The sequence below is a fragment of the Mya arenaria genome, chromosome 8 (assembly GCF_026914265.1).
Source record: "Mya arenaria isolate MELC-2E11 chromosome 8, ASM2691426v1".
Taxonomy (NCBI): domain Eukaryota; kingdom Metazoa; phylum Mollusca; class Bivalvia; order Myida; family Myidae; genus Mya; species Mya arenaria.
Window position 1 is genome coordinate 67,626,098 of NC_069129.1, and position 25,118 is coordinate 67,651,215.

The 25,118-nt window shown below is 34.3% G+C and overlaps 1 protein-coding gene across 1 annotated transcript; it reads left to right on the top strand.

The window, feature by feature from the left end:
* Window positions 1-3,981: 3,981 nt before the first annotated feature.
* On the top strand, window positions 3,982-19,560 carry LOC128244503 (uncharacterized). Its single transcript, XM_052962504.1, has 4 exons — window positions 3,982-4,063; window positions 4,806-5,234; window positions 5,781-5,916; window positions 19,386-19,560. Exons 1-4 carry the CDS (start codon window positions 3,982-3,984, stop codon window positions 19,558-19,560), a joined length of 822 nt encoding a protein of 273 aa, XP_052818464.1.
* Window positions 19,561-25,118: the final 5,558 nt, after the last annotated feature.

Sequence of the window (25,118 nt, forward strand, 5' to 3'; positions counted from 1 at the left end):
ACAAAAGAGCTATTCATAACCTTCCTAGATATGATGACAACATAATGCCCTTGACTGTCTGCACGGGCAGACACCATATAATATCTGGTGATTAAGTCACATGAGCATGTGAAAAAGATCAATGCGGTCGTTTTATCAAACGAAATCTCAATCTTAACTACACTAAAATCTGGCAGCAGTGTGTCTGATTTAATAATGCCAAATGCAAGTATCACGGATCACAAACATTTTGAACAATATGAACATCTGGTCTAATTGGTATGCCTTATTTATGCAAAAAAAAACAATGACAGCCTTCTATCTGTTTATAAATGGTGAACATAAACATGACCATAAGATATGGAAATCAGATATATATATATATATTAAAGACTTAAAGATCAAATGTTTTTATAGGGTTGTATGTAACATGTAAACAACATTTGATATCTGGGTCAAATTTTTCGCTTTTCGAAACTTGTCAATATTTGGACGTTGATATTATGTAAAAAAAACCTGATTATACATAAAAACGAAGCGTAATATTTTTGTCGATCTCTCTTTTATCATATAGTTTATACGTACGTACGTTGTCTTTAGTTGGAACAATAAGCAAATACACTGGCAAAACTAGAGAGTGGGGCTTCAAACTAATGGTTTCTACATATATAATTAACCATTCATGAATTTTTCATTTCAAGGTCTAAAACTAATTACACTTATTGTGTTCACATTCAACCTCAGACGCATGTCCCAAGAAAGGAATACCGATATTGCCGTTGGCTGTCAGAGGCGTAGCTAGGCCGTTTCGAAGTATACGCACACTTGCTGTTGCTATGGGCGGAATGTCCTCATGGGGTTCAGGGGGCTCTGCCCCCCTGGATCTCTCGGTTTTATCATAGGTCAGAATGATACTGTATAGCGAAATAAATTTCTTCAGGATCATCAGCATTTAATCAACGAATATTCAATTCAAAAATGCTATGTCTGAAACAGCTTCGTAGGAAATTCAAAAATGGTAATTGTCTTAAATAATGAAAATGCAAATGAACGTTTGTTAAAAGGTTTTCCTAAGCTCATTTAACATTTGAACACGAAACAAACTTTTATTTCATAGCAGAAGGTCGTTCAAAGTATGCACTGAAGGAAATTGTCTACGATTACTTCAATCTCTATTACCCGTTGCGTTTCGATTTCCCGTTCACGGTAAACGTTAAGCAGTCCAAGACCGGACAAGTGACGACAAATTTAATTTGGGAGGGGACGGGGTATTTAAAAAAAAAGATCCTTCACATTGTAATGCAATGTTACAAAAGGCATTCTCGAGAAAGAGTCGAGGTGAATTTCTGTGGTATTCATAAGTATAAACACAAGCTGCAGTGGGCATTTAAATTTTACCGAGTCGTGAACATTCATGAAGCATATTTTTTACCCACAGTATATCCGACAATTTTGAGAAATGGGTCTTGTCAATATCTGTAGAGAATATTTGTTTATCTGATATATGAAATAAATAGCTATCAGCACATCTTTAAAATCAAAATATATCATGAATAACAACAGTTAAAACAGACACCTCTATCTCAAATGCGTGCTTTGTCGTCCTCTAATATCAAATGCTACGGGGCACTACACATTAAATTATGCTTCACAAATAACCTAAACAAAATGTACCTCCGTTGGAAGGAAAACTCTTTAGTTTTTACTGCACTTTTGGCCTGACTTGTGCGACGAATTGTACGCACGGGCATATTGTGCGTAACGGCAGCTACGCCACTGGCTGTGCTTATTGAAAGCGATTCTATTGGACTACCATTACTTTAAATGAACAGTCTCGGTAAAACGGAACCTACTGATGTCATAGTTTCTGATTTATTAATTTTTCTAAATCCGGCCTGTCTTCCAGATTGAACTAATTACTACATGGTAATACCTGGTTTTATAAGAAATGACATTTAAGAAGTGTGAAATACAAACAAGGAACTAAAGATGATTTTTTTTTATTCTGTGAGAAATAACGAGATGAATTATGGTATGATGAACGAGGTCGTATAGCATGAAGTCGAGTATCTCTATCACATGCTTGGAAGGATTATCTTTAGTTCATCAGCTCAAGAATCTTGTTCTGTTCAGAGCTCATTTTAGTTGTGCACGAGAGACGGACCGATTTTAAGTACATAATCTAAATAAATCTTAAAAATCGGCCTGTTTTATTTCAATATTTTTTTGTCATTATTCAAAGTCTTACCATACCCGATTAAGGTAAAAAAGAAATATAAATTTCAAAAAATGTTCACCCAAGATAATAAGTATGGAATGTATGAATCCTATCACTTAATTTTCATCTGCATAGTAACAGGAAGTAGTCGAACAATGTTTGTCTAAACAGTTTAACCTTCTTATCGCCGCTTTGTCCGGAACATGTCGAAGTTTTCATCAAGATGTTTAGAACCCGCAAAATGTTTTACGAAAATAATCCGCTTTGTTCTTTGGTCTTTCTAACATAACTTTGATCTGTAATATACTGACCACACACACAAAAGGGTTTATATACTCTTCATGGTCAACACATCGCTAAAAGGTCATAGTCCGCGGTAAAATGAAATTATTGTACGAACAAAGTTTTCAATGATGACCCTGACCTTTGACATTCTGATTTCAAAAACCATCCGTGTCACCACAAATCAACGGCAACGTACCAACGAAGTTTCATGGAACTTTCAGTTTCTCAAGTTATTGTGTGGAGAATGCATGGGCTAGACTGAGAAATAGACTGACCGACTTACTGATAATATCAGTAACGTACACATGTATATGCATCTTAATTACTCTTGAATTGTATATTTTTCTTAAAATAGCAACATTTTTTAATTGTTTGACCTTTTTTCATATTTTAGAGGGATGGCCGCTTGGTTTTGCGTCTTGCGAGTTTTGGGGCTACTTGTCAACCGTTGCCTTGGCGTGTTCAAGTTGGCATATCACCATCATAGTCATTGAACGGTAAGAACATAACATCGATTACATCATTGAACTGAAGTGCGGCTATAACAAGTAAGTACATGCTCCATAATAGTTTTATACTGTTCTTGCCGTATTATGCCCAACCGTGGATTTTGTGTGCAGGCTCCATAAAAAGTCGGACTGTCAAACAGTCAAAATTATCAACTTCAGCAATGATTAATGATCATTAAACAAACGTTCAACGAAAGACGTAAGGTTGTAAATAAAAGTGGGGATTACCACCCTGGAAATACAGGCAATTGAAGTGTGTAGGTGTTATGGGAAAGGAGTTAGGTTGATAATTGAACGATAGGTAACGATCTAATTATCTTAGTGAAAACCTCTGTAACTTAAATGGCGGTTCTCGAGTAATATTGTCATATTTCTATTATGTATGTAAAGCTTAGTTGATTCCTATTGCAAAAGTTTCTCTACAAAGTAAAACAACGATATGTTCTTTAGGCAAGTGGTTCTCTACTAAAAGAAAAGTTGAAATTATGCAATGACACTTATTTGACGTTATTACTTGCTTAGGGTTATTAATAATCTTTTGATTGGTTTTGTTAGAATACAGAATACTCCTTTAGTGGGAAACAGGGGCCATTTTTAGTGTTGCACTTACACTTGATATCAAGCAAGCCAATAAACGTCAAGATTTGAATGTCAATTTATGTCCGTTTTAAAGCCACCCGTAACTATGAAAACGTCAAGCATCAATTGATGTGTCCTTCAATTTGTACATTGCATAGTGTTACAGAAACAAATCTGTCAGTTTGTGGTATAATTCTTAGTGAGCATTCAAAGTGATCCTACTGTTCTAATGAATTTATATCTTATACCATTTAAAATGGATCAATTGTCAACCTTTTATTTGAAGACTAATTCAGAATATGTCTTGTAAGTGAATGTGTTGTAAAGAAAACCTCTATTTATTGCAGATACTTTACGCATCTTTTGCCGTCAGACGCAGATTCGACGTTTTCCGGTCGGAATACCAGAATAATGGTGACCGGCGTCTGTCTCCTCATGATGATGATCGTCAGCGGTCCTTTCTACGGATTTGGAGAGTACACGTATCTCAGAGGTATTGCTATAGAATCAAAGACTTACGGCGTTGTATGTATTAGCAAGACTATTCGTTGTTTTTTTACATTTCTACGAGTGGCATTTAAAAACGTTCACTGCGTATACACTATTTTCCCTTCTTTAAACATACTTTTGAAGTCTCGATATCCAGCACCTCAATGTTGCAAAGTAGTCCCCCTTTGGTATAGATATACTAGTAACAAAACCAAACACACGTATAGTAGCATTGGGCTTACATGAGTGCTTTTCTTAAAGCAACAGAAATATGAAAATGCATTGGGGCGTAGGTCAGAGGGTTAAGGTTGGTGTTGAACCAGAATAAATCATTGTCATAAATAAGCCGTACGTCTTTAAACCTTCTCTTGGTAGTTTAGTTTGATGTTAGTATTGTTTATGTAAAATAAGCATGTGATGGTTATACCTTCTTTGCAAGATATCTCACGAAAAGGCCACGAGACATTAAAAGGTATGTTCTGATGCAACTTGATTTCTATGGAAGGCCATTAAAGACACATTGTATAAAATGTTCCTATATCACACAATTGTTAATTTGTTTAAAGGTTTACTAATTTAATTTTTTTTGTAAATATCTACTGGTTGTGGTCTCTTCAAATAGTTCAGTTTTATTCATTTGTGCTTTAATCCATGCCCATTTAATTATTCTTATCAAGAATACACCTGAAGAAGACTTGATATTGAGTTATCCCAAACAGCCTTCAGTAAGAAATAACTATTTACAGGGTACTTGAATGTGATTGTATCCACCAACTTATCGCTGCCCCTGCATGCGAGCCATCCGGAACACCAACGCGTGAAGCTTGAGAATCTCCACCAGCTGTTCAGTCACCTGCAACGCTCATCCTACTCATCTGCTGACACAAACCTCCTAACCATTATTGCAAAGCATCTACACGACACGTATGACGTCATTGTCAGCAAGGCGTCGTGGCTACCGCACGGCATCAGCTTCTATATTAGGTCCAAGAACAGCGATACCTTCCAGCATTTTATCGACCACTACAGGGACAGACTTATCTTGAACAATGTAACAAAGCTTAGTTTCATAAACGACATGGCGAGGTCTTTGAACATAAGCGCAACTGCGGTTACAGCAAATATTACTAATGAAAGTTATGAAATATATCGACAGACATATTTGCCAATACAAGGTTAGACCAGTTCTTAATACTATCTATTTTATGACACTAGTAAAGTCAGGTGAAAAAATAATGTGAGCATCACATTCTAATTTTATAATACTGCAACGATATCATGTTATTGTTTTGATTTAAATACATGGCTGACAAAGTGAATATTAATTTAACTGCTTTTAAAGACTTAGGGTAAAGCTATGGAAGTAAATCTTTTTTTTTAAATCTATGTCAGACAAAAGATAGGTATCAAGTGAAATGACATCAGAAAATGTAGCCACTATAAATATTTTTAAATCTTATTTACAAATGCTTTTTTAAAAATAGTAAATAAAAAATAACGGTGACCTTTATATAGCTACATAAACTTTCATTCATCTTACGTAACTTGTACCAGAGCTATAGCTCTTTTTTAAATGGTCATATAACTTGTATAAGTATCGCAACTTTGTTAATTCCTCATAACGAGGACATGCACGTGCTATTCTAGAGTGCTCCTTTAGAGTATTACATTGACACCGAAAACGTTAATTTAAACTCACCAATCAGTTGTATTTATTTCAGATTTGGGAATATGTGCTGCCGATATGAGTACTCCAAACCAATATTCGAGTGTATGGAACGGATTCCTTACCATCTTCATACTCATTTTGCCCTACGGTCTCGCACTAACAGGACTGTGTATAATCTATTGTCGCGGGTTTGGACCACCGTTGTTCTCCAATAAACATTCTATGGATCAAGACGTCTGTGACACAAATATAACATGTACCATTGCAATAATATCTTGTGCTCTCTATCTGTTCAATTTTGCAGCTGTACTGTCAACTGGTGAAGGAGTAAATAGCGGTGCTCGCCTTGTGTTTTGGTCAACATACTTCGTAGCTTCGAAGACAATCGTATACGTGGTTACGCTTCGATTTAGTGCAAATACGTCATCATGCACGTGTTTTTGTGACCGTAAGTGTTGTGGTTGTTTAACCAGAAAGAGAATGTCGTTGGCTTATGAACTATCTGAAATTGAAATTCGACGTTCTCTTACTCGCGATAATTTCAACGTTGACAACTAATTACGAATGACTGAAAATGAAAAAAAACAACTGTGTGATGCATGCTTTGTATAAATGAGTTTATGTCATAGGTTTAGTCAATGATAAATAGCTCAGTCAGTGTTTAGCGAGTATTTTAAGCCGACTTAAATGATTGCCACCCGGTCGTTTTGTTTGAAAAAAAATCACGTACACATTGGCTAATCGACTACATTTTTGCCATTAGAAACGAGAAAGAATAATAATTTTCACTGGGAAACAGCATGAATAAATTTGGAATGCACATTGCCTTCTCTCATAGATTCATTGACAACAAATACAAATCATTACACTATTTGATGTTGAAATAAATTGTTGGCTTTTGTTTATCCAAGATTAATATTTCATTATAGTTGATTAAAGCACTGCAGAAACAGATTTGTTTTGAACACGTTTTATGGCAATATCCAGCAGATATAAAAAAGCTTTAAGTCAGTGCTGTCCTGTTCAGTGTTAAGCATAACATATGATACAGTATACAGTCGAACCTCGTTGACACGAACTCGCATGGCTCGAATTCCTCTTTGACTCGAACTGGATTTAAAGGACCGATTTCATTATACTGAAAGTGAGCATCCTCGCTTGCCTCGAATTTTCAGAGGCTCGAAGTTTTTTTTGACGGTCCTTAAAGAGTTCGAGCCAACGTTGTTCGACTGTATAACAAAAACATCGATGTTATCGATAAAAAATAGTAATGATATATAAATCTTAATCATCAAAGTCTTTTATCGTCAATGTTAAGTGGGATTTTTAAAGAAAGCGCCATAAAACGAATATCTGTATTTTCGGAAATTTAGTGTTTCCGGTAGATAGTTTAAAATGAGTTGATAATTATGATGTCATAATCAAGTTGGTACCACGGTTATTTGACCTAATCTACATTCAAAACCGAATGAGGTATATTACCAAAACCGAATGAGGTATATTACATAGCTTGCGAACATCTACAGATCGATCAGTTATCAAGGTCAAAAAAATCCCAACTCCAGAGAACCATATCATCGATAGTAGTTTCGCGACAATTTTGATATATAAGTATACAAAAAACGACTAATTTCGAGGGACGATCAAAAAAAATATAGTCCTTTGCTTTAACTTCTGTGTTAGTTGTTAGATTTTCAATAGATTTTCAATACAAACCATATAAAATTGGAGCGTTCATGTTACCTTATGATACATTTACTCGATAATGTCAGCGCATCATTCGTTTCTAAAACTACAGTAAAATGCAGGCCGGGCACGTGTTTATAGCGTGACTTTGCACCTTATTGATCAGAATTGTAAATTTAAAACTCACGTTATAACAACAGTTTATGTCATTTGAACTTTAGATACTAATATAAGAAGTTTTTACATCGCTTTAGTACCATTTTTTCACATAACTAAACTGTCGTCTAATCGAATTGAAGAACGGACTGTTATCAAGTTTTGTCAATATCTTGGTCAAACACCTACACAGACATATGCCATGATTAAATGACGCCGAAAAAAAAAACGTCAACAAGGCACTGGGCCGTTATAATAAAGCACCTTAAGTCATTGTCTAACCTAAATCACTTTCCTCATTGGTCATATGAAATAAAAATAATATGATATTGACAATAGTGAAAAGAAATAATGTTTAAAAGTTAAAGGAAACTGCTTATTAATTAACAAAATGAAATATATATATCTAATATTGAATTATTAATGAAATGAATAAGCGCGACTTGCCATTATGTAAACAAACAAAGAACACAGACACTCTAAGTCATTCTTACTTTTCAGAATTTCTATTAATTCGTATAAACAAGACTACTTTGTTTATGTGGCATTGCAAAAAAACGCTGTATTTGTGTGTCATTGAAATGGAGTAGATATTCATAAGTGCATTATTATTCCGTATATATTCCGCTTAACATTTATGTAGTTTTGTTTCATGCAATAATGAAATGCATAAGTAATACAGCAAAGTCTTCGTTATTTTTATTATCCCTAGTACATCGTAACCAATACACATTGGATAATTATTGTCGATAAAATATCTGACAATTCTAATCAGAAACAAAACTGAGCTTGAACCGCGCCCTCACGACTTCCTCCCATCAAAGAGATGAATTAGGAGCTCCAGAAATGTTTTCAGCTTTTTCATTTCAAAGTACGTTTTTGTTTTCATTTGCACAGGCAACATATCCTATATGGAACAAAATTAATAAGCGAAACAATCAATTTAGCGCCAAGAACTTTTTTTATAATGAGCTGTTCTGACAAAAGATTTTCAAGTTGAACACTATTTAAGTATATTTGATTATGAACATACTTTATTGTTGAAAGAAACTCGTCTTCAGAACTCAACTTTTATATTTAAGAAATAACATATATTCAGAGTAGCCGATAAAAATATTATGAACTGGAAATTCAGGAAAATGCCATGTTAAATCTAAGAGAAATACAAACAGAACCTTTAAACAACAATCAAATACAATCTCTGCTTAAGACATATAAAACATTTCGCTGTTGTTTTCATATGCATCCGTCATGACCGCTGAGCTGCCGCGTAGGCTACGTTTGTACATACTGACGTCAGAAAACTGACAAATCAGCACAGTCTCTAATGATGTGAATCAATGTCTACTTCATTTCAGTGTATTGTGTTTTAAATTTTACAGCTACTGTGCACCTGTTTTTTCGTTGTATTATGTTGTGTTGATTAATCAGTAAATTAACGCCAGGAAAACAAGTTATTGGTCTTGTTAACAAATACAGAGTCCCTGTAATTTTTTTTATTGTTTTATACCGAACGCATTCGATCAATACATAGTTTATTTTGTTTATATATTGAACACTTGTCTTTTAATTTTATCGACCGGTCGGAAATGTGTTTTTTTAATTCATGTCTAGCTGTTAAGAGCAGCATTGTTACGAGCTTTTACAAAATAAACATTTTAGAGCAAACACATATCCATTGGATCTTAATAAGGGGGTTCTTGTATCACAAGATTGAAATGAAATATCAATCATTTAACAGATCTTCTATTCAAACTGAAAAAAGAATGAAAATGTAGAACGTCTGCCAACGAGATACTAACCACTATATGACTTTAATGACATTTTTTAAGGTTAAGCATTTTGGTCAACTCATACTGTCGAAAATCAACGACTTCGAAACAGATCAACCACTAATGCCTGAATGAAATACTGCTCAGAAAAATAAACATTACCTTGTTTACAACTGCTGTCAAACAGGATTTAGCCTAAATACATTTAATGACCTTTGAGGCGATATTCAGTAAAATCGTTTTAGTATTGCCATGTGAGATTGAAAGTATCACATGATTTCATTTAAGTATTTTTGAGAATTAAGCAAATCTTTCAGAATGGTTAATACTGCAATTTTAGGTCAATTTGGAAGTATAAAACATTTATCTGGAGCTTCATCATCAATCTGCCTGTGGCAAGGTGGTAACACTTTGGTTTTAAATCTTTGGGTCTGGGGAACGAGTTTGAGGCAGTCTGCTCTTGTATTAAGTCTGACAGTCTGCTTAGCTCTCGCTTGAGAAACAAAAACACTTGACCACTAATTAAGAAATATTTACAATAAAGTTAGATCGTTGTTGTTTTACACGGTTGAACGGCGGAGTGTTCAGGACTTTAATTGGTTCGGAGTGCTGCATACAACAATTACTCGGCCATCTCCCACGATAGACACAACTAATACGCTTTTAAAATTCACTACCAGGGTTCTGATTATCATTCAGTTAAAATCGTGAAAACGAGCTAAAAATGAAATGTGGTATATGTCTTATTCATTTGGTTGTCAAATCTTAAACTGTTTATATGTTTCGTATTAAAACAGGTAACCAAAGGCCTACCATAATCACTAGTATTTGATACAAATGAAAACGAATCAAGAATGACTGAAGCGGTACTGGATATGTTTGAAATATAATGCGTAATTTGTTAATATAGACAAGGTTATTAACCTTTAAAATAATGCTAATTATTTTCATAAATCGTCTTCACGAAAAAGGGCTTACAATAAAGGTTATACAAAAACCTTTTAGCAACACGTTTAGTTAACTTGGTTCGTTTTCATTTAATTTAGCTCAAGTGAGACTCAATTTCATAGTCAATAAAGAGTTTGTTTCCATGGTAAAACCAGTTTACCCGAGAAAGACCCCTGAAAGGGATCAAACCCACAACCTCCTTTGTGAAATGGCTAATAATACCACCAATGAAAGCATTTTTTTTGCAAACAAATAACGTAAATATTACGACAATGTTCAAATGCTAGTGTTTAACCTTTTAGATTTTTACATGTTAACTCAGTGGATGCAAGTCCGTAGTATTGATCTTTTTTCACCGACGTCCAGAATAAATTCACGACATATATATATTGAAAAGGTGAAATCTCTTTACGCGTACACTAATTTTTTTGCACCAGCACAAACAAATGGTATTTACTTCAGTAGTTGTTAGATTGTACAATATATGTATTAAATACCAGTAAACAATTTCTGTCGATAAACGAACTTTAATATAAAGAAAAATTGCCAAAATAAAGTGTTTATTCTTTGTTTTACAAAAACCTACATAAAAGTGATATCGCTGTATACAAAGCATTGAATCCAACTAACTGATGTACTACATCGCTTTAAATAACTTATCTTTCGCAGTTTTGCGTATTTTCCTATTTCAAAATTTACTTGGGTATGTTAATCTACTTTTAAATTTCAATGCTTGTTTGGTTTATTTGTGATGAGTTGAACATGTTTATTAGTTTGCTTGTCGTTTGGCCTAATCCTACTCTAACTTAGCAGGTGTAAAGTAAGAATTTTGCTTTGACTTGAATTCTAACATGATAACATACAAACCTAAAGAAATAACGGTGCGATAAACGTGTTGCAAAAATAAATTCTCTATTGCATGAGGAGTCCACGATTGAATGTCAAATACATGTCAACATTAAGTTAAGTCAGCCATATGCTCATTTCATAGCTGTTCCTCCACTAAAATGATTTCGAACTATACATATATCCATCGACACTTAAATGTGCCTCTCATTGACCTATATTTAACAAGGTTATTCATGTATATTTTATAGAGCAATACAAAAGTGGTCCCCAGTTTATGCTTCCCAGCAATCTTAATAATACATCGACAAGCAAACGTGATCTCTACTCCCGACATGCCTGTAAAGGACATCCACTAGTATTGATTAAGAGGCATTTGCGGCATGCATTTAATTTGTCTGGAACCATTACTGCTAATGCATTTCAATTTATTTTATGATGAGATCAATAATATGCATGTCAAAGCCTTCCTTGTAAAAGTATTGATTAAAATGTCTGTCGTGATATTCTGGTTTGGTCTTAATACATAAAAGCTGTTCATCACATTAAGGGACAATTCAATAAGAAACTATCGTTCGTTACTTTATTCAAGTTAAGTTCAAAGAGTATCTTTAACTTCTGATTGGCTATTGAACGACCTTATTCAAATGGGTCCCTCGTTACGTACCCTAAATCTTAAATTAAAAATAAAACATTACAAATAAAACTATGAATACAAGGAAGACATACACTCACCTTAGCAAAGGGCCATTACTCTGTGATAAAGCATTAAAAAATATGTTGCAATTTAAACATATCTTTACTGATGACGATGCCTTGTTTATTTTTGTAGAGGGTCATGTAATGAAGCTACCTGTGAAGTTTCATTGAATTTGGCCTGGTAGTTTCAAAGATTTTTTTAAAGCAAAACAGTTAGTCGGCTATTTTTTGTTGTTGTTGTTGATCAATCTCAATGCCTTGTTGTTTTTTGGTAGAGGGTCATGCAATGAAGCTTCCTGTAAAGTTTCAAAGGAGATGTTTGGTAGTTTCAAAGGAGATGTTTTTTAAAGCAAAACAGGAAGTTGGACAGATTGTTGTTGTTGTTGTTGATCAATCGCGATCCCTTGTCGTGTTTATTTAGAAGATTACCCAGGGAAGCTTCCTGTAAAGTTCCATTGAAATTGGAGTGGTAGTTTAAGAGGAGGTGTTTTTTAAAGCAAAATGGGATGTTGGTCATTTTGTTGTTGTTGTTGTTGATCAGTCTTGATCCCTTGTTGTATTTTTGTAGAGGGTCATCCAAAGAAGCTTTCTGAAAAGTTTCATTGAATTTGGAGTTGTAATTTCAGAGGAGATGTTTTTTTAAAGCAAAACATGATGTTGGCCATTTTGTTGTTGTTGTTGTTTATCAATATTGACACTTGTTGTATTCTTGTTGAGGGTCACCCAAGGAAGCTTCCTGAAACGTTAATTGAATTTGGAGTGGTAGTTTCAGATGAAATGTTTATTTAAAGCAAAACAGGAAGTCAGCCATTTTGTTGTTGTTGCTGTTGTTGTTAATTAGTCGTGAACCCTTGTAGTATTTTTGTAGAGGGTCACCCAAGAAAGCTTTCTGTAAAGTTTCATTGAATTTGGACAGGTAGTTTCAGAGGAGATGCTTTTTAAAGCAAAACAGGAAGTTGGCCACTTTGTTGTTGTTGTTGTTGTTAATCAATTGTGACCCCTTGTTCTGTTTTATCGAGGGACACCTAAGGAAGCCTCCTGTGAAGTTTCATTGAATTTGGCCGCGTAGTTTCAGAAGAGATGTTTTTAAGCAATTGGTGACGGACGGACGGACGGACAACGACCGATCACAATAGCTCACCTTCAGCACTTAGTGCTCTGGTGAGCTTAAAAGGAACCAAAGCATACAGAGAAAAATATTAGTATTTAAAGTATTACTACAAACATATCGTATTATTGCTATATGCTATATTTTATTATAAATAGGAAGTATATTCAATGACATTACACGCATATTCTTACATTGTTATCCAAAAAAAGGTTTTACATCATTTAAAATGGAAAATGATTGAGATTGTTTTGATATCTGGCAATATATTCCAGTCTATAATTGTACTAAAGAAGAAGAAAATCTTACATTTTCAACAACAGGTTTGAACTGAGTTTAAGATAAGGTTTGTTAAATATGAAGATTCTACATTGTTCAATATGAGTGAACACCTTCTACATGCACATAACGTACCTTTATATACAATGGATGGCGATACCATGGCCATTAATACACCCTTGGTCTTAATCATTAAATGAACATTACAGGGACAAGCCAGTAGCCTTAAATTAATGATTACACTTTGTTAAGGCACGAATCATTTGTAATATTAAAATCTCGTTTCAATATACATTGTAGTTGTCTGTTAGCCCCTTGTTGTACTTGGGTACTATGGAGATATGTATACAAACAGAACACCTTACCTTCTCGTTTCAAAAATCTTAACCTAACTTAGTATCGTTTTTAAGATGTTTCCATTAGGAAACTTTACAAGATGAGAACAAATGATTATGGTCACAGGGGAAGAGCTAGAATAAATTGGCAATGCAATGTCCTAAGACAGAAGTCGTATTAAAATGAATGAAGCATTACCCTATTTAAATGTTCAAGTCTTCGCCCATTCTTCCCACAAGAGTTCCCCGTTTCCTTAAATTGATTAAAGACCCCGTCGGCAACGATTTGGATCGTAAATATGTTCTGCATTGAATGTGATTCAAAAGACATTAAGAAATAAATTACATTATACTAACGCTGGCTATCTTGTCCAGCTCTAGTCATTATGAATGGCAATGTTAAACTCTATTTACTAAAATTCAATATAAACGAGAACTGCATTAAATATGTGCTTCAAAAGACATTAAGAAATAAATAACACTATCTTAATGCTCGCAATCTTTTCCTTCCATTATAAATAACAATGTTAAACTTTTTGAACTTAACTTTCATTATTAACGGAACCATCTTGGGAGATAATTGGGACTAGGACCATCGAAGCTGTCTCACGTCGAAATATACAAAGTAATGATATACAAGTTATTTATTCTCGCATTTGATCAATATTTTTTTTCTGAAACATTTAGTAAAAAAAGAGGTTATTTCAAGCGATAATTACGAATGCATATACATGGGCTGGTGTTGCTGGACCGCGAATTCAACAATATTCTGTACTTAAGGATAATGCCTCCGTCAATTATCGATGTCCGGAACCCTCATAATTTGATATTCCATAATCACAATAACGCAGGATTATATTAGCCTGTCCAAAACAAAGAGGAAATGCAAAGCCGAGCAGCGAAAATAATCACCGGAAGACAATTTTAAAACCTCAGAGCACATGATTCATCAAATAAGAGTTGATGTTTCAACACAGAAATTGACTTGTTGGTACATATCAAGAATGATCCTAAGAAGTTCGTTTACACCATTATAAATTATCCGACAATTCTATAAATAGAGCAAACAATATTGAATCCTATATATATATATATATATGTATTAGTTATCTTTCATATTTTTAAAAATACGGAATATATTGCAAGCGAGCCGACTCCACCCAAAAATTGATTGACAAGCCAGGGAAATAATCTAGTGGCGCGGCACCGGTTCTTTGATGTCACGTGATGTCTGGTGCGGTACATGCAGACCTAAGAATTAAATTGTCGCAGTCTCGTGTTGGCTTTTGTTTTAAAAAGTTAGCGTCATGGACTTTACAATTCTGGATAGTGATAATGAGTTCTTTAAAAACTTTTTGTTTGAAGAAATGTCGAATTTTGATTCTAGTTATAATGATGTTACAGTGTCACAACGGGGTCGGCCACTTTAGAATGCCCGTATTATGGAAAGCATCAACATTTTACAGTAAACAATACAGGCTCCGCCTACTTTCTAGAAAAGTCACGTAGGCCAAATATCACTGTATTTTCTCTGTATCGGAGTTCATATCAGGGATGAATTGCAGAATATGGGAAATATTTTTCAAATTTCAAACGAAATGCAGCAATCTCATTGGCTTTCAAAGTAGGACAAACTGTAAATATATATAGCATACTATTGTTGGTGACTGTTTATACATTTTTGCACCAATAACAGAAGTAGGACTATTCCGAAATCCGCATTTAATGTTGTGTTCATAGTGCGTTAACAAGGCACGGCTGTGAACAATATAGACATACAACTAGGATTATATCATATAAATATTGATACAATTTTGGCAGTCTGAGCTCAAAGAGTCAAGAAGAGCCAAGACCTATATACATGTATCGTTATTTGAATAAAAACCGTATTTTTTGTAATGTAAATATAGCAAAATACAAGTATGCATTGTCTAGGTGAAGAATGTCAAGTCAGATTTTAAGCATCGATAAGCCAACTGCAACCCCTTATAATGAAAAAATAACCGGATATTTTTAAGTATATTGAGTTGATGACCTCTCCAAAAACTACTGTTAATAGAAATTTGGCAATGTATGTGTAAAAAGCATTTTTCATATGTATTATGAGTAGAAAACATATCCTCTTTTCGCTGTTGATACAATGTTTTTACAATAAAACCCCGGCTTGATGTGAATGAATGTTGAATTGAGGTACTCGGAAACAGGGAATGTTTTATTTTTCCGGAGATTAAAATAAGTTTTGCATTTACTTCATCTTGTATGTCTTCTCCAATGCAATTATCAGATGAATACAGACACTCTTAATTACATAAATTGGGAAAAGAGATCCTTCAGAACCGCAATTATTACTAGAGTATGTAAATATCTGTCTTGGATTAAATCAGGTGTTCATTGAAAGTTATAATAGGTGCAACATGGGCAACGCCCACTGATCAACTACATGTACCAAGAAAAATCATTTGGACAGTTGAAACTACGTACAAGTAAAGAATTCGATTTGGCGATCTACAGAAAATAGAGTGATCTCTGCGTGGTTGCAGTCTGAGAAAGCACGCACCATTTCTTTAAATTGCTAAAATGAACTCTTACTTATTTGGTGTCCGCACTGACCCACTAGGTCCGCCCTTTGTGCAGTCACGTGGTATTTTTGCGAGAAAGTTAAACAACCCAGGCGATAGTTGTATTAAATGCGTGTCGGGCAAAGGTAAATTGTCGCGCCTTTGTGAATATGTAGTTAACGAGGTATCTCATCAAGTTTTTATTCATAATAATAAATAAGATTGCACCTTTTGGTATTGAATTTGTTTGATTTGTTGTCTATTATAAAGATAATTTTTAAGAAGAAACGTTAATGAGATTTGTATTTGAATATTGTCACATAAATATTCAATTGTGCGCTGAGTAGATGTCAATAGCTGATTACACATCTATTTTCAAATTCGGGCTCATGACGTTAGCTACAATTGCCTCCAGGCAACGGCAACCTTAACTGTCAATCATAGTTAATTCGCACATGCACAGAGCGAATTTTAAGATATAGACGGCTTAATCAAATTATGTAGATCGCCAAAATAGTCTTTACGAAAATGAATGTTTATACTCACCGTCATATCTATATGATATGAAGCTGCAGTAAATAGGGTAGATCCTTGATTGTCTTTGGCCCACACATATTTACGAACAACAAATATAAAATGCATATTGTGTTTTGCTTTGCTGTATTTAAGACCGAAATCCAAATGGACAACATAAACACAAATCTCAAATATTCGCTAATTTGATAGTTGCTTCACATTTTATGTTTTCAGACTTCGAAAAAAGTGCGATGCTTATAAAATTATCATTTTCGTCGATTTCAATACAACATTTAGAAAATTTAAGATATACAAATACATCATAACAACATTTACAAACCTCATAACAGCATTTACACCAATACAAGCAGCTTTAAAGTGTGACAGAAACGAGGCACAGTATAAGCTTATAAGCTTCCTTCTCAATTTTGTCGTGAATATTTTGTTATGTGCATATATCACTTGCTCACTTTGCCTGTATTACTATGTTAGAAAACCTTTTATTATTGATTATGCTCTAACCTTGTGTATTCCTCAAAATGTACTTTATGAAATAAATAATGTTTAAACCAAATGCTGAGTATATCATATAAATTTTACATGCACAATATGTCCTTACACTAGACAGTTAGGAAAATCGAAAATATATATTTGTACTAATATGGTGAAAATATGAATAATATAAGAAGTGGTAATAGACATTAGAAGAAGAAAACATGAAATAATCGAGAAGAGGACAGGGCTATTACAGGGCAGCCGTAAATTTAGTTAAGGTTTACAGCCACGTTAGCTTACGATAGCAATTTTCTTTGCTTTGTATCCCTGTAACATGGAATCGCAAAACTGAAACCGCAACCAATTACTGAACGCAAATCAGTGTAAGAATCGTGTTTGGTCAACATTGTGATTTTAGGGAGGAAATAGAAAACGTTTTGTTTGACGTATGAAGTGCTGGACGTTGCTGAATATCGTTTTTTTTCGTTCTAGTCGTTCACTGTGCATTTGCATACATATTCAGTGCTGAAGTTGAAAGAAAATTGCAAAAATTGGTTTAGAAAACCAAGTTCTATTGTGGAATGGAACTTAAACATATGCGGTATGCATTCTTAGATTATTTTGATATTTCATGCGTTTTGGTGGCATGGCAATTGTAGAAAAGGAACTTGGCTGCCTTTATTTAATACATCAATCGTTAACATTAACCCAGATCTATTGAAAATGCATATTTAAGGCAATGTGAAATAAACCAACATTATCATTTAATAAGACACATAAAATGTAGAGATTTTCTTTGAGATTTCCGTCTGACATAAATCAAATCCTGACCAGACAGTTGGCAACAATATAACGGAAAGAAGCCATAAAATGATAGATTGAGATTAGACTCGAAATAAATAGACCTTTTTGCCATTGTTTACATAATCACTTATCTGTCTCAATACCTATGTTTATTTGAATAGGTAATGCGATATTCACTTCGACCCAATCATTAAAGAAGTGCTATGTATACTAATTGCAACGAAAGTGACACACACATTGAATTATTTTATTCCCATAATACCTTTTATTGGAACCATAAACTTTCCAAATTCATTAATTATTGTTTTCTTTGGAGAATTAAAAGCTAAATGTTTAAATCAATTAAAGTCATGATAACGCATTCGTCCCTTCACCAGCTATGTCAAACAAGTACAGTCACGAACGTGCGGGATAATAATAGTTTAACGGTCTCTTGAGAATAAATCCTTCTCATCAAACAGAGAGTTTTTGTTTCCGCCGATATTTCCAGTCATTATTAAATGTAATCTCCCATATCAGGGTAGCTCATGAGTGGATTGTATGTGATACGCTTTTTACGTGATGAGTATCGTAACACAACTAAGTGAACTTAAAAAGCAACTGCGTGGTGTTCAATTGGACAGATAAAAGAATTATTTTTTTTACCATTCGTCTTTCATTAATTTCCATACAAATTCAAAGCGCCCTTTAATTACTTCGCATATATGGTATTTCCTATACTCAATCGGTTATCGTATGCTTTTAAAAGTCTCAACTTCGTCCATGTGCATTGACGCTGACATTTTGTTTAATCAAGTTTGATAAAACGCGCTAATACTCGAAAAGCGTCTAATAACGCGGAAGAAATAAAATAAGAAACTTAAGATTATTGCACTTAAAGATATTGAACACAAAAAAAACCCAAAGGAAAACAATATTGACACGCAAATGTTCTAGGATCGGGGCAATATAAAAGGATTGGTCAGAAACCGGAAACAAACTTTTAACGCCTTAAGAACTTGTCAATGAGGAAGATTTCCTTTATATATATATATTGGACGCCTTCGAATATCTATTTGATTATTTGATTAATTGTATTTGGTCCAATGTAGAAAAAATAAACAGCAGCACAAACAGGAAAGACTATAAAAACACGCAAATAATATCGCAGACATGATCTCATCGTATGGCTGATCACAATTAGTACGATGAGTTGGAAATAAAGTTATTCCGTCCCAGGCAATAATATGATTATCAAAATGAGTTTGTGTACAATTATTATTTTAACACAATCACTCTTTGTTAAGTCAGTTATTTTGTCCTTGAAATATTAAAGTAACGATTCAATGATTGGGATACATCATCAACCGCGCCTTCATTGGCAAGCTCAACAGTTAAATTAAACATGATGACTACTGTCCTATCGCATTAGATTCGTTCTTGTAAATTGTAAATGTTCGAAACCTCTTGCCTCAGTCCTGAGCTAAGCGGATTAGATGTAGAGAGGAATTACCTGCGCCGACGCATCCTGTTCCTGCGCACTATGAGTCATCGTGAAGCATGGTTTGTCAGAAGCAGCAACATTGAGAGGTTCAGCGACTTCTTGAATCGTTGTGGTCCACACATCACTTTGGCTGAGGTTGGCATGTAACAAATTATACCATTCAAATACCCACTGAAGGCTGGGAAAATCTGCGACGGTAGGGTGCCCTGGAGGCCGCCGGACAACTTAAGCCGAATATAGTCCACATCGCGTTTCACAATCCGCGGCCGCCACACTACTCCGACATACTCTCCAAAGCCCGAACTTAACGTGCTCTTTATAATATTGTGTATACATAAGAGTCCTAACTGGCAACTAAACATGCACAGGAAACAGTAAAATGGAACCCGTTCTATAGGTTCCTAGTGCCATTTTTTTTTTTTAAACCTCGGCTAAATTTAAGCTACGTTATTTAACAGTTCATTAAACTCATCCTAGGCGTAAAATTCTGTTGCTCAAACATACTTAACGATGCCGTTAAATAACTCCAGCGTTTAATCCTGAACACCGGTGTTAAATCGTTACTCGCTGTCAATTAATGCAGTATTCCTCTTCCAAAATAGCTGACAAAAAAAGGAAAATAAGTTATAGTGTAGATTTAATGCTTGAAGAAATGGTAATTGTTAAGGAAACCAGGGAAATGTAAAGTTAAGCTTCAGTGTCAAAGTTACAAATAAAGAAACAACACTTGGCATCAAATAGCTGAGGAGATTTGTTTTGGGGTTTGCCATTGAAACGGTGAATTAAATATCCTATTCAATACCTTCATGCATATATTAAATAGTTTCTCTGTGATTCCTAACTGGATATATGTTTAATTATTTTGTAATGGAGTTATCAATTTGGCTTAAAAATACGGCTGCAGAGGCGGGAAGATTTGTCTTTGTCCATGGAAATGCAGTAACCTTGGAAACTTGCAGTTTCCATGGAATACAAAGGAGGACAAGAAAGTGAAAAATTGATGAGGTTTTTTGATTAATTAATTGTTAAAATAATTCAATTATTTTCGGAAGTTCGTCCTCAATGAGGAATACCATACTTGAGATTGATCTAAATAAAATAAAATAAATAATGTTTAACTTGCGTTGCTTATATCTTCAAAACTATTTGTCATTCACTCATGATATCTTTCATGAAGGTATAAGTTGATATTGGTGTTTATGACAGCGCAGCATGTCGAGGCATTTTGTAATATAGACACATTTTGAGTTTTAGTTTTTTTCTCAACAATGGTTCTAGCTGAATATTTTTTCTAAACAATAATAGCATAGAAATACATCAACATTTTGACACAGTTACATTCAAAATTTAAGCATATTACTTTAATCTTAGCCTCTAACCTTGAGTGAAATATTACAATTTCATTTCACTAAAATATTGTTTTGAAGGTCCTGGTTGTGGACAAGAAACATATTAAGATTAATCCTGCCTTTTTTCAGCCCTTCCAGTTGCCAATATCAAATTAAGTGTAGCTCTCTCGAAATATCAACCATTATTGATGTCTACACCAATACATTCATAAGGATTCTTTTTAAACACGTGATTAGATGAGCAGACATGGACGGCTTCAATGCAATAAACATTTCGTTACAGCCATGCGTAAGATTTTCGTCTCCAATTTTTATTATCGTATTTGATATCGTAGTATGAATTATGTGCTGAATTAACGAAGTATGATTTAGTCTTCAATTTTCCCCATTTGTATTTACTTTGCACCTAAATGACTTGGAATAAACTTTGAACATGAAAGGCCATGATGGCATTGATATTATTAAAATTATATATTATTTCATATGATGTATGTATTTTTTTCTTTAACAGAAAAGGGACTGCAAAATGATTTATCTATACGGGAAGAGTATGGTGATAGATGAAAGCTAAAGCAAATGTTAGTAAAACTAAAATCATGATATTTTAGAAAGGAGGACGGAGATTAGGTAATATTATGTTCACTTATAATAATGAAGAAATTGAAATTGGTGAATACTTTTATTATCTGGGAATTGTGTTTACCACAGGAGGATATTTAATACGACCGTTAAATATAGCCTGTCAAGACTTGAAAGCAATTTACACGATGAAGTCATATCTTGTAAGTCACAGGTTAGATTTTTTTTATAAACTTATCGACCACGTGATATGTTATGGGAGTGAAATATGGGGATATTCTAATGCATTAGTCTTAGAGAGATTATATCTTAGAGTTTATAAGCAATACTTGAAGTCAAATTGCAGACACAAAATGTCTTTGTTAATGGTGAATTGGGCAAGATTACATGTACAAAAAGAACTATGTAATTATATATTGGACTAAGACTCTATGTTCATCAGCTATAAAGTATGCTAAACTTCTATATACTATGATGTTAACTGACCTAGATATATATCCAAATAAGCCATCTCGGGCAAAGCATGTTAGAAATATATTACCACGATTAGGACTTAACGATGCTTGGTTATTCCAGACCTTAGGAAATGTGAATTTGTTTTTATATCATTTTAAACAAGGAATAAGTGACCAATATAAGCAAGAATGGAATGCAGATACACAAAGTTCAAGTAGAGCATTAACGTATAGATTCTTTGCTGAATTTAAATTTCAATCACATCTAGATATTCACGACGGGTAATTATTGGAGCCATAACATTTTGTTATGTGTTGAAAATGCTCCAACGCGTCTTCCGTGATAGTGCCAATGAGTGGAATATGGATTTACGGATTCTTATTTTTCATTTTTAGAGGTTTATACGAGTAAATTTAAAAAAAAATGAAGAATGTAGTTCCACAAAGGAATGGCCATGAGTTGTTCTAAATTAACAAAAGTTACATGTGCATGGGAAATTGAAACGATTTGAAATGTCAACGATTTTACAGGGTAAAGTGCAGTGCATTTTGCTATTTCTCACTGTTTTTTGTCCAAGGAAGTAATTTTGTTGGTAAACTCTCAAGAAATGTAGTGTCCTATTACATTTCAAGTTTAATGACAAAGTTTAAAATCAAAAGAAGCACTATTATTTAGTTACAATGCAGTCATTGTTAAAACACAATGAACATCACACACAGTCTGCATTATAAAATAAAAGGTTGAAAACTGTGTGATCATAAGTATAATAATGTAATAATGATTGTCCGAAATCATTTACTTATACAATCATTACCTTTCTCTGTATATTACTATTACTATTCACTGCACTTTTCTATATGTAAATCTTAAACACACTCCTCGTTATTGAATTTGTCTATTTTTCCTTGCATAAATTGTATTACTAAGCCAGAATTTCAGTCGCCGGCAATGCTGGCAAAAGTCTATTATTTTGACAGCTTCCGCCATTTCAACTGTTGTTTACAGCGCACTGATTTCAGAAGATGAGTATAAATTTTGTTTTACTGACCAGAGTTTAATGAATTGTTTAAACTGTCATTAATTGTTAGTTTATGTCTTGGTTAAAATATAGACATACTTTATTTAATGCAGTATATTTCTGATATTGTTGATCCTGTTGCGTACTACTTGTAATCTCATTGTGCGGAAGCCTGGTGAAAGTCTGGCACTTTTGATATGTGTATATCCATGTGTTTAACGTTATCATAGCCTTTGAATTATTGTTGTTAATGCGCCTTTAATAATATGAATTAAGCTCGCTTCTTGCAACATTTTTGTTTTATCACTTTCACTAGTCTGTTGTTCTATTTGAGGAATGCTTCCGCTAACCAAAACACACATTCAGTTTTCCCAGTATTGCTGGATTCTGAAAGAAGGCTTTTGATTAGTTACCAGGACGCTAGCATACTTGCCAGCATCCAATCAGTATATAATTGAGAGCGCATCAGTCTCTGTACCAGTTGCTAAGTTCAATGACCACGACATTTTGAATCTACAAAACCATAATAATGAACTTTATTTCTTTAACCTATCTTTCTGCTGGCATCCGTATTCCGAATGGTCATTAAGAGTATTTATTAAGCATAAGTTATTATTATACAGTATAGTAAATATTAACCAAGTAAATTAGTTGTCTACTTGATATTAAAAAAATAAACATTATTAAATATAAACTTTTAAAACAAGCAAATGGTCGCAGCTGGTGCGCGCGCACGTCATTTATGTATCGCATTTATGACTGTTGAAGTAGAAGTAAACGAGTAAATAAACATAATAGTTCCTCTCGCGTCAGATTTATTCATGTTTTAATAGGCTGTATGTAACTGAGTCACGATATTTGTTACCCTGCCGAAGGTAACAAGAATGAAGCTCTGAGCCTTATCACGGTTTGTACACCTAGGGTCTAGACGCCCCTCACCATCAACATCAACATTAGAGAAACGAAGTCTAGACCTTGTGCGTAAAAGCCTGTATATCAAATTGTTAAACACCCGAACACGGAACGGCATCCCTGACATGTGTATTAAACCGACCTCGGGTGCTTACAACTTTTGGTGTCAGAAGTGGGATCTTTGGCTGTTAATAGTACAATACCCATCCAAAGACAACCCCATAGATTTAGTGATATTAAAATTAAAATACAAAACTGTTATCACAAAGTTCGTTTTTATATTATTCATCACATATAAAAAAAATTAAATCCTGTCAATCCATATGTACTATTAAATATGACATCGCCTGATCAAGAAATTACATTTAATATAACACATAACAGGGCAAATGACTGGTACACGCCATCAGAAACAGAGACAGTCGACGAGTATCAGCATGAACCTGATATTTCTACACACACCACTCATGATTCTTCTCCTAAACATGTAGTAGATACGGCCGGTTCATAACGGCACGACATGCGTCATGTACGTTACAGAGCTGAACAGACCAACACTTCGCAAACTAGCCCCTCTGTTAGTCACGCAAACAACCACTAAAGTCATGTCAGGACTAATAACACGTATAGACAGTGGTCACCTAGCCTCTTAAAAGGAGACCGACGCACTACAAATATGCCACCCCTATTGTCGAAACGTCTAGTCGAACAAATAACCGGTGTGGGCCCAATCAGAACTTCAACTACAATGATAACCATGGTGATCACTTCCGGCAACAAATAAACAACGGGCCAGTATACAAGATCAAACCCGATCCATACGATGGCTCCTACGCATTTGAAAGATACACATCACATTTTGGTGATTGTGCCGAATTATCAATGTGGGACAATAGGACTAAAGTACTAATGTTCGCCGCTAGTTTAAGAGGAACGGCGCGTAATTTATACGCTAGTCTAACTGAAATTGAGCGCCGAAATTATGATATATTGGCCGAACGACTGACACTCCGATTTGGTAGTAGCGGCAAACATCTATGTCTTGGGTTGAACAAACTAGAAAATCGAAAGCGACAAAAATCAGAGAGCATCGCGTCGTTAGCCGACGACATTTGTCAACTATGTCAGAAAGCATACTCCGACCTTGACCACCATTCACAAGAGCGACTAGCCCTAAACCAGCTTTACAAGCTGATATCACTCGAAATGCGTAGTAGATGCATGTATCATGATTGCATTACCGTCGGTCAAGCAGTCAGCGTAATTGAACATTATGAGTCTATTCTAGGCAATCATTTCTCCGACATAACAGCATACGAAACGAGTAAAACACCAAAACCTGACTTAGATACAACTTTGAGGCGCATCGAGACTCGCTTAGATAAATTAGA

Excerpts from the sequence above, each read along its gene's own strand:
- LOC128244503 (XM_052962504.1), top strand. The coding sequence starts at position 3,982 with ATGGTGACCGGCGTCTGTCTCCTCATGATGATGATCGTCAGCGGTCCT. Across the intron at positions 4,064-4,805 it reads AGAGTACACGTATCTCAGAG|GGTACTTGAATGTGATTGTA; the intron begins GTATTGCTATAG and ends AACTATTTACAG. Across the intron at positions 5,917-19,385 it reads TGTATAATCTATTGTCGCGG|TCCTGAGCTAAGCGGATTAG; the intron begins GTTTGGACCACC and ends CTCTTGCCTCAG.